Below are 17208 nucleotides of genomic sequence, written 5' to 3'. Positions count from 1 at the left end.
AGAATTGTGGGAAATTGGAGAAGGAGGGAGGCTGTTTAATGAATATCAATAGGTTGAATGTCCTCCCAAAAATACTTTAATCAAATTGTCTTTCTTATTGCAAACAATATACACAAAAATAGAGAAAAAATTACTTGATGATTTAAATGCATTGATTTGGAAAGTTAGTTGGTAAAGGAAGAAAGCTAGAGTAAAACTGAAGAAAATAGAAGTTTTGACCCATTAGATGGGATATTATACTATTAATCAGATGTTTGAACATGGCTGAGAATAGATAATTGTTAAAAATAGAAGTATTATAACTAGAAAGATAGGATTTGTAACTAGAATATTACATTTTGGTATAAGAAGGGAAATATGAAAATGCTAAGAGGATTTGAATAACCAAAGCTTTTGATTACCCAAATATAACTTATTATGAGAAATTATAAGTGATAGAGACATTTTGAACACTGATGGGAAATTAATTTTTTTAAAAAACGGGGAAAACAGGATATTAATTGAACAAACGGATATTAAGTGCAAATGCAATTAAGATATATTTTGATTAGAAAAGATATTTTAAACAGACCTTATTGATATTATTAGAAAAATCTAACAAAGATGTTGATATTTAATTGTATATGTATTAACAACAATAAGAATTGTATTTGCCTAATGTAGGAAAATGGGTACTACCGGAAGAAGAGAGAAAGCATTGGATGGTGTAATATTGCGCCTAGATTGAAGAAATTAATATGTACCACTGAATTACTAATGGACACAGGACAACACTTGATTGTAAAACTAGAAAATTAATAAAATATTTATTTTAAAAGAGTCGCAAAAGGTGATCACGTGACCCCAGGACATTATAAATACAAGCCAGTTGCCACGTGTCCACATTTTGATCATGTGACAACATGATCATGTGATTATTTTTCAATGCTAATGTGAAAAAACTGTCATGTGACTTTTTTTCAGTGCTATTGTAACTTCAAATGGTCACTAAACACATTATTGTAAGTCAAGTACTACCTGTAATTATTTTCTAGGATACAGGTAATCCTTTACTTACAACCATTTGTTTAGCAACAGTTCAAATTACAAGACATTTGTAATTTGACCAATCTTGCTGTTATGACAGCTGCAGCATCCCAGATTCACGTGACTGCCATTTGTAACCTTCCCAGCTGACTTCCAACAAGCAAAGTCAATGGGGAAAGGCAGATTCACTTAATAGTTGTGTGGTTTATTTAACAACTGCAATGATTCACTCAATAGTCATGGCAAAAAAGGGCAATAAAATCAAACGCAATTCACTTAATAACTGTCTTCCTTAGCAATGGTCCCAAATGTGATTATAAGTCGTGTTTCTCAACTTCAGCAACCTTAAGATGTGTGGACTTCAACTCCCAGAATTCCTCAGCCAGGTATGTTGGCTGAGGAATTCTGGGAGTTGAAGGCCATATGTCTTAATGTTACTGAAGCTGAAAAGCAGTGATTTAGGTAATAACAAGATTGCAATAGAAGTCTATTCAAACACCATTGCCTTTTGGAGAAGCCAAAGACTCCAGTTCCTATTAAGGGATCACAATATGGTATAATGGTGGAACGGAAGCTCTGCATGTCACTGGTTACTGGGATGGTCACTGAAAAGGCTCAAATAGTAGCCGATGGGCAACATATTTGGGTGAGGAACTGTTGCTAGATAGAGCCATTTATGCAGAGCTTGATTCACATTTAACAGTTTCCCAGGGTTCGTTCACATTTCACAGTTCATTCACATTTCATTTTGGCTTATTGCCTGTGTGCTCTCTATGATTCAGTGTAAGGATTCTCAAATGTTGGGGTATCATGACACCTTGTAATTAAAAATGAATTCATGCAAACGTCGCCTCCATCCGGAATAAAGATAATCTTTTCTTTTGAGGTTCAGGCAAGAAATAAATATTCCCCTTACTTTTAATAAATAAATTAGAATTTATACAGGTAGTCCTGGACTTAACGACCATAATTCAGCCTAAAATTCCTGATGCTAAGCAAGACATTTGTTAAGTGAATTTTGCCCCATTTTACAACCCCTCTTGCCACAGTTGTTAAGTAAATCACTGCAATTGTTAATTTAGTAAGAGTTGTTAAGTGAATCTGGCTTGTCCCATTGGCTTTGCTTGTCAGAAGGTCACAAAAGGTGATCACATGACCCCAGGACTTTGCATCCGTCATAAATATAAGTCAGTTCTAAATTTTGATCATGTGACCATGGGGATGCTGCAACGGTTGTGTGAAAAACGGTCATAAGTCACTTTTTTCAGTGCCGTTGTAACTTTGAATGGTCACCCAATGAACTGTTGTAAGTCAAGGACTACCTTATATCACAAATTATCAATCATTGTGACACCAAAGTGCAAGTTTTACACAGGCCCCACAAGGAGCAAAGGCTATAATTTTATTTTATCTTTTCTTTTCTTGTACCCACTACAAAAGAACAAATTGGGATTTAAAAAGAAATAGAGCATGATCAGAGAATCACCCCTCTGGGGATAATGAAAAATGTAGTCTAACACAACTAGTTTGTCCAAAATGGAGGGAATCATCTCTGAATAACAGAATAAACAGAATCAGTCTCACCTAGGTTGAAGTGATTTTTTTTTCCTCTTCACTTGTTCTCAAAACTGCTTTGTCCCTTGGCCTTTGCTTTGCTCCCACCCAGCACCATCTGTGTCCTGTTGGGTCTCTCTTCCCTTCCAAAATCGCATTTCACCTTCACCACTGCCAACTCCCTGACCGCTTGTGACTCAGCTGACAGCTGGTCTGTCCCCTGAGTCTGGAAAGAGGAAGAAATGAGCCAACCTCGCACAAACCCTGACACCTTCCTGCCGCCTTGGCCTGACTCTTTGCCTCCTGTTTCACAACTAAAACGAGTGCATGGAGCTGAATTATGCTTAGTGCTTTGTTTGAGTCTGAGGTTCCAAGGGATCAGATTGCTAGCCTCAGAAGTGAAGCTATCAGCTGATTTTTAAAATAGTCTCTGGTATATGGGGATGTTTGCTGCATCAATTAGGTAAGTTTCTTAAAAGGATGGATGGATGGATGGATGGATGGATGGATGGATGGATGGATGGATGGACATCTGCCACAGGAATGGCTATGGGACAATTGATAAAAGCAACATTGCACCAGTGCAATACAAGCTCCACCCATTTTGTACATGGATCATGACACTTCATACCTATAAGAAAGGGGATGAGCTTCGAGGCCCTAGCCTAGAACAATGCTCTTCCTGATCTGGATCTACAAAATGGATGGAGCTTGTATTGCACTGGTACAATGCTGCTTTTATCGATTACTCCACGCCCATTCCTGTGGCAGATACCCATCCATCCATCCATTTTGATTTGGGTGAAAGGATTGGATCCAACAGAGGCCAATAGATGATTGATTGATTGATTGCAAACACACATATTTGTACACACTGCCCTTGCCAGGCTCCAAAAACCAAGAAAGACACACTGAATTACTGCTAAGAAGTTTCCTTTATTGTTCTTCACTTATAGGACAGAAATCTTGTCAAAGTAGCATACATTACTTGCATCACTGAAGAAATACTCTTAGAATTCCTCGTGGGGAGCTGTCTTGACCCTTTTCCTCCCAACAAATTATCTAAACATTGCTGTCTCTTGCTCCTCTGGAATATGGCCCCTCCCTCTTGGGAATCTGGATTACATTCCAACAATCCCTGAAGACACCTATTTTAGACTTACAAATTCAGATTGACAGTTAAGGTGTTATCTATTAATTAGACTTGTTAAGGTCACTCAGCTCCAAAAAAAACCCCTTAATTTAACCCTGATTTATTTAATAAATCACAATTTATTAAAGCTCTGGCTAAAAAAAATCCTACTGCCATAAACTAATATTTCTGAGTTTATACCATATACCAAATCAAGCAAGCAAATAGTATTTTGACCTACTTGGGTGTGTCTATATTAAAAGATAAAGATAACCTAAGGTTGAGTTCAACTTCTGATAAATTTTTCATATAATTTTCTTGGCAGCAATAGTGAAATGGGTTGCTAATTTGTGACTTCCCAGTCCATTGCATCTCATTCCCTTACTATGCCGATATCTATACAATCCAATTACCAACAGATAATCTGTGATCTCCCCAGCATATTAGTTCTCTTCCCTCGGAGAAAAAAACTAAAACTAAAACTCCTATAAGTATCTTATGACTATCACTTGTTGGTTGTATCTTATGGTTTATGATTTATCACTTTGTTGCTTGTATGTATACTGAGAGCTTATGCACCGAAGACAAATTCCTTGTATGTCCAATCACACTTGGCCAATAAAAAATATTCTATTCTACATTTACAATTTGAGACTTCTGGTTTAACCAAAACAAAAAATGAGGAAGGACATGATCAAAGTGTATAAAATCATGGAAAAAGGGGACAGAGAGAAGAGCTTGTCCCTCCTTACTGTGTCTCAACCTTAGCAACATCAGGATGCGTGGGCCTCAACCCATACTAGCTGCAGAATTCTGGAAGTTCAGGTCCACACATCTTAATATTGCTAAGGTTAATAAACACTGCTTTTAAAACATTGGTTACTTCATACAGTGAAGCTGATTGAAGTAACTAGCCTGTGGAATTCATCCCTTTCTTGCCATAGTGATCTATGCTGATTTGGATGGTTTTAAGGGGAATTGAATATATTTTCAGAAGACAGAGCTACTGTGTTTCTCCAAAAATCAGACCGGGTCTTATATTAATTTTTGCTCCAAAAGACACATTAGGGTTTATTTTCTGGTTAGAACTTATATTCGAGAAAATAACAATACTAAATGCATCAGTCTGGCTGACAATCTTAACTGGGGATTATTTTGGGGATGGGGCTTATATTAGGAGCATCCTGAAAAATCATACTTGGGCTTGTCTTCTGGTTGGGTCTTATTTTCGCGGAAACACAATATTCATTTCAAACATTCCATGCCACTTTTGGAATGGAGTCAGTATCCCCTCCAGGATATGAGGAATGATTATGGGAGATTGGTACTTCTCCACCTCCAACTTGCAAGTACTTTGGAAGCATCTGGTTGGCCATTGTGAGAAAGAAAATACTGGAATAAAATGGCCTTGCCCTGATCCAGAAGAACTGTTGTCATGTTCACATATATTTAAAAAGAGATTGGCTATCTGTTTTTCAGAAACAGTGAGAGAACGTCAGCGATGCAAGGAAACCCACATATGCCTCCTGTTTGCATTTTTAAATGTACAGATTCAAACTCCATCTGTAAATTCTGTAAGTATGGCTGGAAAGGGCTGAATTGATTGATACTTCTTTCTTCATTATGAGAAGAAAGTTAAGGAAAGTGGAAGTTCTGATTGGGGTCTTATCAAATGACTGGTGACTTTAAGGTTCCTCAGCTGACTGTTAAGGATGAGACAGTCAATGAAAAGTGGCACGCCCTAAAAATGCCCATCAAAGCATGTTTGCAGGCAGGAGCGCAAACTGTAAGCAAGAATTAAGCAATGGCATTTACTTTCAAGTAAGTGGTCATAAATCACAATTAGTATAATATAAATAATTAAAATCCTTATTATCACCCATTCCTCTTATTCCGTTATTCTTCAGTTTGGAAGGGTCTCAAAGCAACTTACGGATTTTTTTTGTTACAGATATTTATTGCCTTTAACAAAAAAATATGTAGGAAAAATAATCCACATATTAATTCTGAAAGGTTGTAATTAGGAGACATAAAAGTAGAAAACTTCTCAATGTGACTATTGCTGTATCTTTCTGGTAAAAGTTTGCATGTCTGCATTTATTTACATAAGTTGCATATATCCAGCCAGCCAGATTTAAAAAAAAAAACTTGATTTGTTTTGTTCTCTGTATAATGCAGAAAGCCAAATCAATGCTCTTTAATAATATTATATATTTTGGGAAGAATGCCACTACATTCAAAAAGAGCCATTTTTCATTTGATATTTTTATTTTATTAACAAGATTTTTGTGGAACTGAATCAATTCATCAAGCAAAGTTGTAGCAATAACCAATTTCTCATTTCTGGAATAGTTTGAACATTTACTAAATATAAGATGATACAGAAATTTGCAAATTAAAATGCTTATAATTGCAATTCTTCTCCACCCTAACTTTATGTGGAATAAATATATTTAAACTAACTGAACATTGGTATAAAATGAGATAAGTCTACAGATGCCATAACAACACAACTAACATAATTCTTGTAGATGAGTCAAGGCAGCCTTTTCCAAATTCTCTAGATATTTTGTACTGTAGCTCTCACCAGTCTGAAGCTGTGTCTAAATAATGGATGTTCAACACAACTGGAGGGCACCAAGCTGGGATGGTTGCCTTTGGGAAATACAACCATGCAGAAAAATGTGCACCAATCAAAAACATGTTTTTCATAGAATGTAAGAATGTAAAATTGGAAAGAATGGGTCTTTCTTCTGAATCGGAGGCACAGGATTTTGGTATTAAGACAGATCATCTGCATCTCTTTTGACACTACACCAGTGTTTCTCAACTTTGGCAACATAAAAGATGTCTGGACTTCAACTCCCAGAATTCCCCAGCCAGCATAGAGAATTCTGGGAGATGAAGTCCACACAACATAAAGTTCACAAGATTGAGAAACAGTGCTCTAGATTGCATCACAGGGTTTTGTTTCTCATGGCTAATGTGATATGACAGTCTATCAAAAGGACAAGAAAAGCAAGTGAGTGGGGTTTCCTGCACGTTATTCCACACTCCAGCCCTGTACGCGAATGGGTGCTGATGCCTCATGGGAATGGGGCCCTGTTTCATCACTTTCTTGAGGGATTTGCTTACATTTGGATGTGGGAGAGAGAACCATCTACCATCCACCTGTTCCCAATCTCCAGAGACTGGAGACTGTGAGATAGAAAATTTTGCCTCCACCACCTCTCCCCCTTTTCTTCTTCCTTTACTCCTGCCTTGCCCCACCCCACTGCCACGACTGCGCTCCACCCCAATCCCAGCTTCTTCCTGTCTCGGCTTAGTTCAATACTTTTGAAAGATTAATGACTCTGAGCTGCTTACTCGGCCTTCTCTTGAGACGCAGCTGCAACTTACAAGGAAGTCTTGCGTCCTGCCCAAGCTTCTCTTCTCTTCTCTTCTCTTCTCTTCTCTTCTCTTCTCTTCTCTTCTCTTCTCTTCTCTTCTCTTCTCTTCTCTTCTCTTCTCCCCTCCCCTCCCCTCCCCTCTCCATCTTTTCAGCAGATCCTAATCCAGACCACTATCTAAATAAAGTCGTCACTTCTATTCGCTATATTAGTTTTTCTTCTTTCCAAAAGCTCTTACGTTCTGCTTTCCCCTTCTCTTTTCTTTCTCTTCTTTTGGTATCCTTTCCGTACCCAGAATCTCTTGCTCCACTTTCGGAACCTCAGTTTTTGTACTAACAACCCTCCCTCCCCATTCGTTGCCTTTCGTTTTCCCATCCATGGTCCACTCTCCTATAATCTCTTCTATCCGCCCGTCCCCCCCTCCCCCTCCCGACTCTCAGCTCACACAGGTCGCGATTCCCTTAATCTCACGCCGGGCGCTGTAGCGCACTCTCGCGTCGCTCTCCGTGGTGCTGAAACCCCAACCTTGGGCGGCGTCCGGGTTTTCGGGACAGGAAAAGTTCGCGCCGACGATCTGAGACAGCTCTGGCGCTCCGAGCCGCCGCCTCCGCAGATCCCTTGCCAGAGACTGATCCCCTAGTGGTTAGGTGCTTGCGGAAGCGCGGGGAGAGAGTGGGACCCTCCGCAGCGTCCCACGCAGGGCGCGGGTACTAGTGCGCGGAGGCAGAGCTGCCCCCATGACGCTTCAGGCCGTGTTGGTGGATCGGGCAGGGCGCCAGGCGGCAGCGCCGTTGATGGTCGCATCCCCACGCACCGCTCCTCAAGTTGAGAGATCTCGAGGGTCTTAGAGAAAACCCAGAGATCGGTGGAGAGAAGGGGAGGAAGAAGAGCTAGGAAGGACAGAGTAGGGAAGAAAAGAACGAGGATCGAGGGAAAGGGGAAAGAAGCCCACGAAACGAAAAAAAATAAAGGCATCGGGCGAGAGGAACGGGTTGAGATCGCTGTGCAACCCCGTGTCTCCCCAAGAAGCCTTCCTGATGTTGTGGCGGAGTCTGTAACTGTTCACCTCCGTGTCTCCAAAGGTGACACTGGGAAAGGAGAGGGGCAGGGGCGTCCCAGCGCTTCTTACTTTTACCAAGGAAGCAAAACATCATGGAGTTTCGAAAAGAAGAGTTTAAGAAGTTGACTGGAAGGACCTTGGGGCAGATAAACAGGTAAGAATTTGACACTGCCTACTTGCTTTCCTTTCTCTCTTTAAAACTGCAAACAGATTTGTGTGTCTGTATGGGGGGGGGGGTGTTATAACAAAGTTTACTGCCATCTAGCCAAAAGAGAAATAACGGGGTTTGAATAGTAAACTGTAACTATTTAAAACAGTACATGTAAATGCTCTACGTTTTCATTGAATTATAGGGTAAACTGGAATTGAAAATGGGGGGGGGGGTTTGCAAGACGTTATAACTGTCATAGGCAATGCCCACACTTTACAGATACTTGTATTCTCAATTACTCACTTATAGCTTATACACATTTTCCAGCTCTGAGGTTGCACTTAAACAGATACACATGCACACAGCAAGGTCTTTAGAGCAATGCCATCCCATTCAGTGTTGATGCTGTATTTCTTGTATATTCTCACAATAATTACCAAGCGTGCCTCATCCTAACAGTTCAGGTCTGTAAAATACAGTCTCTTGTTAATGAACTCATTCCCAGTACACAGTTTGTGGAGGAGGAAGGATGGAGGTTGAATTCAGGTCAGTTCCCTACCTCACTGGGGTGTTGTGTGCAAGTCAAATGGGGATTGTGGAAATTATATATGATCTCCTGATTTAATTAGGTGGAATTAAAATATACAAACCATATATAATTGCATACTTATCTGAGTGCTCAGCTATTGGAGGTCAACCATGATTAACTAACATTTTCACACAGCATAATATATATTTTCTAGTAGCTTTTCATGCATGCACCAAAGACCACAAACTGCTTTCCTTTCTCTTTCCATTTTTACTTTATTTTTTTCATGTGCGCCCCTGCTTAGAGAATCCACTTTCTATCTAAGTTTTTTTTTTTTAATCTCTCCTTTGCTCTATAGCCAGATGGAATCTCTTGGCTACAAACCTGAATGCTTCAATTTATTTTGTATCACTATGTTTGCATGCTTCAAATATATAGGGAAATCATTTTTCTAGTTCTACAAATCACATTTAAACTCTTTCATATCTCCCCTTGCTCCTATCTCCAGTATTTTAGCATTTACCAAACACTATATATTTGGTCACCAGAATGTGATGATGAGAAACGTAACCATGATTGAAAAGAACAAGAAATAGAAATGTTTCTATTTTTAACCTTCATCTATCCATTTCTCCACCCCACCCCATCACCCCATACAATAATGTTTCCACTACTCAGCATTACTATTTCTGCTACCACCACCTTAATATATCCATAGATTTCCCATTATACCTAAATCTTTTTCTGCGCTGAATATTATATTTTCATTTATTTTATTACATTTGCTCAGCCTTGTATAAGTCCAGAGAATAACTTTGCTAGTAGAGGATGGGTTTTAAAATAGCTTGTCAAATTCATCTTAGTTTCTTCAATTTGCAGGACAAGGAATTCGAAATGTTGTCAATTCCTGAACTGAAAGATAATGCACAAGAAATCAAATCGGGAAAAGAATGTTTGACTATTAAGCACCCTGAGATCAAATTCTCAACAATCTAAATCTTGAGAAAAAAGAGGTTTTGGATAGTCACAATCCAAAATGGCCCAATTCCCATTAAGGCAAACCCAACGTAAGATGATATATTCCTCTAGGAATGGCTCATCAGTTATTATCCAAATCTCCCCACATCCATGCCACTTCCTTCCAAGCAAAGCCTTCTAAAGTACTAGGAGATCAAACAAGGCTCCGGTCGATGCAGCTGAGAAGATCATTGCTATTTAAAAATAAACAAAGCCAAACAAAGAAAAACTAAAATAAAACCCCAGCCCACCATAAAGATACAGAGGGGGTAGTCTGACTGCCACAGCAAAATTGCTTTACGTAATTGGCATGGATTCCAGTTTGAAATATGCACCGTCATAGTGGAACATAAAATATTCACCAGAGTTATAAGTGGCTAGAGAGCGCTCGCTCTGTCTCTCTCTCCCCCCCCCCTATTTCTATAAGTATATTTAAACTCACAAGGACGTATACTTCTTCCATAACTCTTCTGACTAAAACAGATAGTTATGCAGACAACAAAATATCCCTCCCACAAATATGGTTCCTTGGGGACAACATGAAGATTTGTAAGGCATCTCTATGAATGCATAAGAATTTGGAGTACCCAGTTCAATGAAATTAATCAGGCTCACCCTCAGCATATAGAATAACCTTTGCTGTAAGAAAAAAAAAACAAGAAATCAAAGCCAAGTTTCTAACCTAATTTGAAAAATAAGAGATAGAACTTTGGAATGCCAGGCAAAGATTAAATAAGGCAGGTAGAGGAATGGAACATTTCCTAGTAGCAGAAACAGATTAAATTATAGAAGAGATATGCAAATGTGCTTCTTTTACATAATTTATTCAGGTGCAGAATCTGTTTCTCTTCAGACTGAATTGGATTGTCTCAGGATGGTACCAAGTCCTGAATACATGCATCTATGCATATCATCTCTTTATAAACAGCTTTTGAACTTCAGGACCGATCAATGAGCTACTACTTAAAAAAAAAACAACAGGGCATAGAGTGGAGCCCAGAGTCACAGCTTATGATGTCTTCCGCACAAGATGTGTGTCATTCTGACTCAGCAACAGCTGCGACAAAGACAGTATGGAGCATCCAAAGGAATGATGGGGACCCAATCCCAAGAGAATATTTGCACCTTTGCTTAAAACTGGGGAGTGGGGATGGAGGGATGACAGAAAAAATCCTCATCAATATTCAAGAGTATGCCGGCTTTCATGACAAGCATGGTTATAAATTCCAATATTAAAACCTGTATTCAGATACTTACTTTACAGCAGCACTAACAGACATAATAGAGCTAGATAAGTAATTTTACCAAAAACAAGATAGAAGACACCAATGCGCTGAAACCATGCAGTTTTACCTGTGTATTTGAGAATCACTGGTTGTCACCTCACAGCTTCAGCCTTAGAAATTGGGAAGGAATTTTGAAAGTCAGTTCCACTAAGGCAGTGATGGCAAATCTTTTAGAGACCAAGTGCCCCAAAACTGGCCCCATCCCCTGCCCCGCCCCCGCCCCGCCTGCCTCCAGGGCCCACCACAGATTGCCCAGGCAGCCCAGCAGTGCCATGGCAGTCACACCCTCTGCCAGCGCCCTGCAGCATCAACTGTGCGCGATGGGGCATGAGGGCAGTCTTGTCTACGCTGTCTGGCTGCCATGTCCTTGGCTGCGCTGCTCCATATGAGCCACGCTTGGGGGCAACTCTCCTCCAGGAAGGCTGTTGGTGAGGAGGGGATCGTGGGGGGAGGCAAGGCTGGGGCAACGGCACGTGTGCCCACAGAGAGGGCTCCGAGTGCCACTTCTGGCATGGTGCCATAGGTTCGCCACCACTGCACTAAGGTCTCCAGAAGGAGAAATTAGATGATGTAGCAGCTGAAACTTGTTGAAGAAAAAATGTAGGATCTTCCCATACTAGCAGTCACTATATATTTTAAGAAGTTTGTCAGAATGAGGCTATGTGGTTACAAGTCTATGTTTTCTATCTTGGAAATGTCCAGATGTGTGGATTTCAGTTCCCAGAATTGCTCAACTAGCATAACCTTCATTGGAGATGCTAGGAATTAAAGTTTACTCTTGGAAGAGGCTAAAGTTAGATACTAACAAAAAGTGAAGAAGACTGGGTTTTGGGATGGGGAAATATGAGAATGGTAGCTACACATTTCTACTCGGAAGAGCTGTGAAAGACAGGAGCAAGCTGTGCCCATAAAACATATTTGGCCAGAGGTGACTCAACCACACTTATAATAAAACATGGCAAAATAAACCATTTTCCTCAGTTTTATAGGTAATGTAACAAAGCAGCAAGTGGCTACTTGACGCAGCACTCTTAGTTAAAATGGGGATGGGTAGATTGTCATTTGGAATATTATAGGTCAGGGCTTTTCAACCAGTGGTACGGGTACCACCTGTGGTACATTGGCACCTGGCAAGTGGTACGCGACCATTCTAGAAAAGTGGTAGCGGGGGAGGGGAATGAGCTGAACCGGTGGCAGCACCACACAAGCCTGAGCTAAAGAGGCTGGAGCTGCAGGGCTGTCAGGGCTCAGTGGAAGCACCAGGATCAGTGCCGCTTTCCAGCTGATCGGCGCTTCTTCGGGACTGTCAGGGCTCAATGGAAGCACCAGGATCAGCGCCAGGCTCCAGCTAGAGCATTCAGCTGGAATGTTGCAGCATCTCCAGGATCTTGTGATTCACATTCAGATGCTTGGCAACTGATTCATATTTATGATGGTCACAGTGTCCCAGGGTCATGTGAAGTGACCAAACCCTGCTGCAACCACCCAGCAGACGGGAGGAATAAAAACCAAACACCTCCCCCCCCACCCCCACTGCCAATCCTCAACAGAAATGCTCACAACAATGAAAACTTCAGACAGGAGGAAGAGCGCCGCCAGGCGGGCAGACAGGTGTCTTGCTTGGCTGTGGCTTGGGGGACACTTTTTTCAGTGCCATTGTAACTTCGAACAGTCACTAAGCGAACTGTTGTAAGTCGAGGACTACCTGTACTTTATCACTTTTTTCCTTTTTTTTTAGTCATCAAGTTTTTGACACCTTGCTAGGCAACTGGTGGTACTTGGATGTTGCCATATCCTAAAAGTGGTACAATGGGTGAAAAGGCTGAAAGGGCTTGTTGTAGGTCACCCAGTTACATGTTAGCGTTTTATGTGAACTAAACGTGCTAAGCCATAAGGTTTAGCTCTCTGGGCCTAGCTAGCATGTTATACAAGCAGAGCAATTGCATTTTTTTTAGAACAAGTTTTATTAGTTTGTTTAACTCTTACAACAAAGTGGTCGAGACACACCGTGGTGCTAGGGGAATCAAACATCCAACAACAAAACCACATAAAATAACCCAAGTAAATACATTAAATATCCCCTCTCTATTTCCCTCAAACAATATAACATATTTAAAACAATCCATTTCTACATTAAATTTCTATAAATCCTAATCCTGTTTTTAAACTTCATTAATTTACAATTACCATAATCCACGTAAGCCTTAAATAAACATATTATCACTTCGGGTATCCCTTCGAAATGTATTCTAGTTCTTAGTCTCCTAAACTTAATTTTATCACACATCTCTCTTGTTTCTTCATCCACTACTCAATATTTGTCCTAATTAAAATATAAATATAATTCTAGCTTATATGTATACAATCCATCAATTAGTCTATCCCTAACAAAACAAAGTAATATCAAACCTTAAATCATTTCAGTCCATTAGGCAAAATTCAAATCTCATCCCAATAATTGTTATGTCTAAAAACACCCATATTATTATACAAAGCATCATTTTACTAATTTAGCATACTCAATTGTTAAATCAATCCAAGTCACTATAAAACCTCTTCCATTTTCATTCATTCCATTACAAAATAGTTTTCATACAAATAAACCCATTATTCCCAAAAATTACATTCTTAATCTATTTAACATATATATTCTGGTAATCACAAATTTTACTCTTGCTTCTAACTCTAAATCTTAAATTTTAAATCAATCCATATTTCTACAGTGCCTTTTAATCCATTACATATAATTTTAAATTTCTCTCTTCAGTCTTATTCTGGCTTTTTGTGCCAGGCCGGTTTCCATAACAAGGCTTTCATCTCAGCAAGTAGATCTCCCTTTGTCTCTTGTAATATCATTTGAGTCAATAGAAAACATCCCGTCCCCTGTATTGGGCGTTTGGCTCTTTTGTCATTAAGCCCTCGTTGCTTCAAAAGTTCCAGTCTCAATCTTTGGTTCTTCTGATCCTCGAGAATATAGATGGAATGCTTGTAAGGTAAAATAGATTCCTCTTTAATTAGTTCTTCTTCTAGTATGTTTTGATTTATAGCATAATCAGATGAGGTCTGGAGATCAGTTTGAAGGTTTGGAGAATTTGGAGCAAGGCTTCTGGCTCTAATTTCTGTACTAATCTCTTTGATTTTAGCACATACTTCTTCAGTGGCTTCGTGAATTTTTTCCAATGTAAGTTTACAGTTTAGTTGTAAGTAAGGTTTCTCCATTTTAATAGTAATTAAAGAGAGTCCCTTTTATCTTTTAGTGGAGGCTATATATAAACAATATCCACCCCTACAATTTTCCACAGCTTATCTTTTCTCTTCAAGAAGTTTGAAGGTCTAGCCCACCTCATCTCCAAGGAAAAACAAACAATTGCAATATTAACTTTTCACCACAAGATGTCCTCAGTGGGTTATAAAATCTTTCTTAGACACCATTTTTCACCTTTTCTCTCTCTTTTAAAAGAAAAAGTGGAGAAAGAGATATTCTTCTAGTATAAAGTGATAGTGAAGCTCTAATATATACATATATATATATATATATATATATATATATATATATATATACACATACATACATACATACATACATATATATTCTTTTTTCTGTACCCCAAAGTAAATGAAAATAAAATATAGTCATTAAAGTTACTTGATCTGTCCTTTTGTTCAAATGCCTTTCTTCCCACTCATACAAACGCTACTCTTTCAAAGCAGGGAATTAATTCCAACAAAGCTTTTACAGGTAAAAAATAAAATAGGGTGAAGAGAGGAGAAGGAGAGATCTCACCCGGATCATCCGCAGTGGGTCTTTCACACTTAGATGTACCTTTGACTTTCGGCTGGTGCAGCTAAGGAATCGGCCATTTTGCAAGACGATTTTTGCTCCATTGGCCCTAAGGAGTTAGTTGGAGCTGCAGAAGAAGCTGCTGCCCTCCTGCAGTCACCACATGCCTCCTCCTCAGTGATCGCTCCTCCAGGGCAACTCTTGACCCACCAGGGGATCTACTGGGGAAGAAAACACAGCCGGTGGAGAGATGAGTCTCTTTAAACAACCAGAGTCGCCATAAACCGGAACCGGAAGTCAGAGCAATTGCATTTTTGTTAAGCTGGATTTAAGGTTTATTGTGTGACTCCATCCTCTGTATCCTGCAAGTAAGTTTTGTTTTATTGCTGTCTCTTAGCCATTTCTTAAATATTTTCCTCAGAGAGACAGACTGAAAGAAAGCCAGTTAAGACTCAGAAAAACCCTTCAGTCCTCAGCACTCCCTTACTAGCCAAGGACTTTATATTATCTAGACACATGGGCCCCCTGCTTGATGAGTCTTGAAAGACAATTTTTCTTTCACCAGGGATAGACTGAGGTCCCCACGCTAACAGGGGAAATCCCAATTTTGCTTCACTTTCTTACTCTTCCCCTTGTTCACCACCCTCTGCAAGTGTGCAACCAGGGAGGTGCATGGGTGGTGTGCAATGGAAGAAAAGAGTGCCACAGCGACATGGTGAAGAGGAGGGAGAAATTCAGAAAGAGGGGGGAAGATTCATTTGAAGCACTCTTCTCCAACATTGTAACACTGGAGTTAGATAATAAGACAACTATTGCTCAGTAGGATTGTCTTTGCAAACCAGTCACCATAAGTTGGGTGAGTAGACAAAAAAAATCTTTCTCTGCAATATGGCTGTCTATCATTTTCTGCTCTATATTTTGTATTTAGATCATAGTTATCCAGGCTTACCTAGGCCACAGAGTGAAGAAGGCCACATATAAAATATACAGTACAGTTAATGTATATAAATAACAAACTTCCTTTGTTTTTTAATATTCTGTTATCTTGTGGGGCCACATTACTCACTATGCAGGGCTACATGTGACCCATAGGTTGCAGGCTGGGCATACCTGATTTAAATAATAAATGCAAAATAACTTTGTACAGGAGGCTTTTAATTTCATGATATCACCTCTCCTTCAATCAAACATTTCCATTGTTTTTACAGAATTGTGTCTCTCTCTAGTTGTACTTGAGGACTTGAGTATATTTGATTTTTTTTAAGTAAAATAAATAAGGAGTTCTTATTTATGCCAGATTTGGACAGCCAAATAGCCAAATTGTTCCAGCCCCTTTCAATTATTGTCTGAACTTGTGCCTTCTTTGACATTGTATCCTCTGTATGTGCTATGTAATGAAGGCCATGTAATGAAGGCCATAGTCCAAATCATCTGGGAGATGCCAAGTTGGTTTTGAGCACACAGTGCTCTGAGTAACAGAAAAGATGGCCAACTCAATAGGTTCATGCCTTCTTCAGAAGATCCAGAAAAATCAAAGGTACATTCTTTTTTTAAATTTTTTATTCATAATACAATTAAAACAACAATGGACAAACATGACATTCCAGAATGAATTTTCCTATCAGTTCCTATCATGGTACAAAAGTTTAATACATCGTTCTTAACCTCTATATAAGCCTCATCTTCTATACAATACAATTATATATACAATTATATGTACAGTTATATATATCTTTTAATTCTACCATTAACTTGAAGTCCGAGCAGTTCTCCTTAATTCATACCAACGGTAAAATTTGCCCCAGATTTCGAAGTATTCGTGTTCTGTCTTGTCTTTCATAATCATTGTAAGCCTGTCCATCTCAGCACATGATAAAATTTTATGCAGAATCTCTTCTTCCGTTGGAGTTCCCTTATTCCTCCAATTTTGAGCAAAAACCAGTCTGGAAGCCGTTAAAATGTGTAGCATTAAATAAAGTACACCTTTGTCATGCTTTTGTGTAGTTAAGCCTAATAGAAAGAGTTCTGGTTTTGGTTCTACCACTTGCTCTAATATTTCTTCCAACCATACTTTAATCCTGTTCCAAAAATCACGAGCTCGCATGCATTCCCACCACATATGATAGTAAGTTCCACTTGTCAAATTACATTTCCAACATTTAGGGGAGACATTGGTACACATTTTAGCCAATCTTGTGGGTGGGAGATGCCATCTATAAAACATTTTGTAAAAGTTCTCTTTGTAAGAGGTGGCCAAAGTAAGCTTCTTGTTTCTTGCCCATA

At 39.3% G+C, this 17208-nt stretch overlaps 1 protein-coding gene across 1 annotated transcript in view; it reads left to right on the top strand.

The window, feature by feature from the left end:
• Window positions 1–7131: 7131 nt before the first annotated feature.
• The window catches only part of SLC17A7 (solute carrier family 17 member 7), a 64176-nt gene continuing 54099 nt past the window's right edge, over window positions 7132–17208 (top strand). The window contains exon 1 of the mRNA XM_039335232.1: window positions 7132–8315. Coding sequence (XP_039191166.1) covers window positions 8254–8315 — 62 coding nt within the window. The 5' untranslated portion in view covers window positions 7132–8253. The remainder of the gene's footprint in view (window positions 8316–17208) is intronic.

The sequence above is a fragment of the Crotalus tigris genome, unplaced genomic scaffold, assembly GCF_016545835.1.
Source record: "Crotalus tigris isolate CLP2741 ecotype Arizona unplaced genomic scaffold, ASM1654583v1 scf7180000017639.5415321, whole genome shotgun sequence".
Classification (NCBI taxonomy): domain Eukaryota; kingdom Metazoa; phylum Chordata; class Lepidosauria; order Squamata; family Viperidae; genus Crotalus; species Crotalus tigris.
This window is presented reverse-complemented; position numbering and strand designations above follow the sequence as displayed.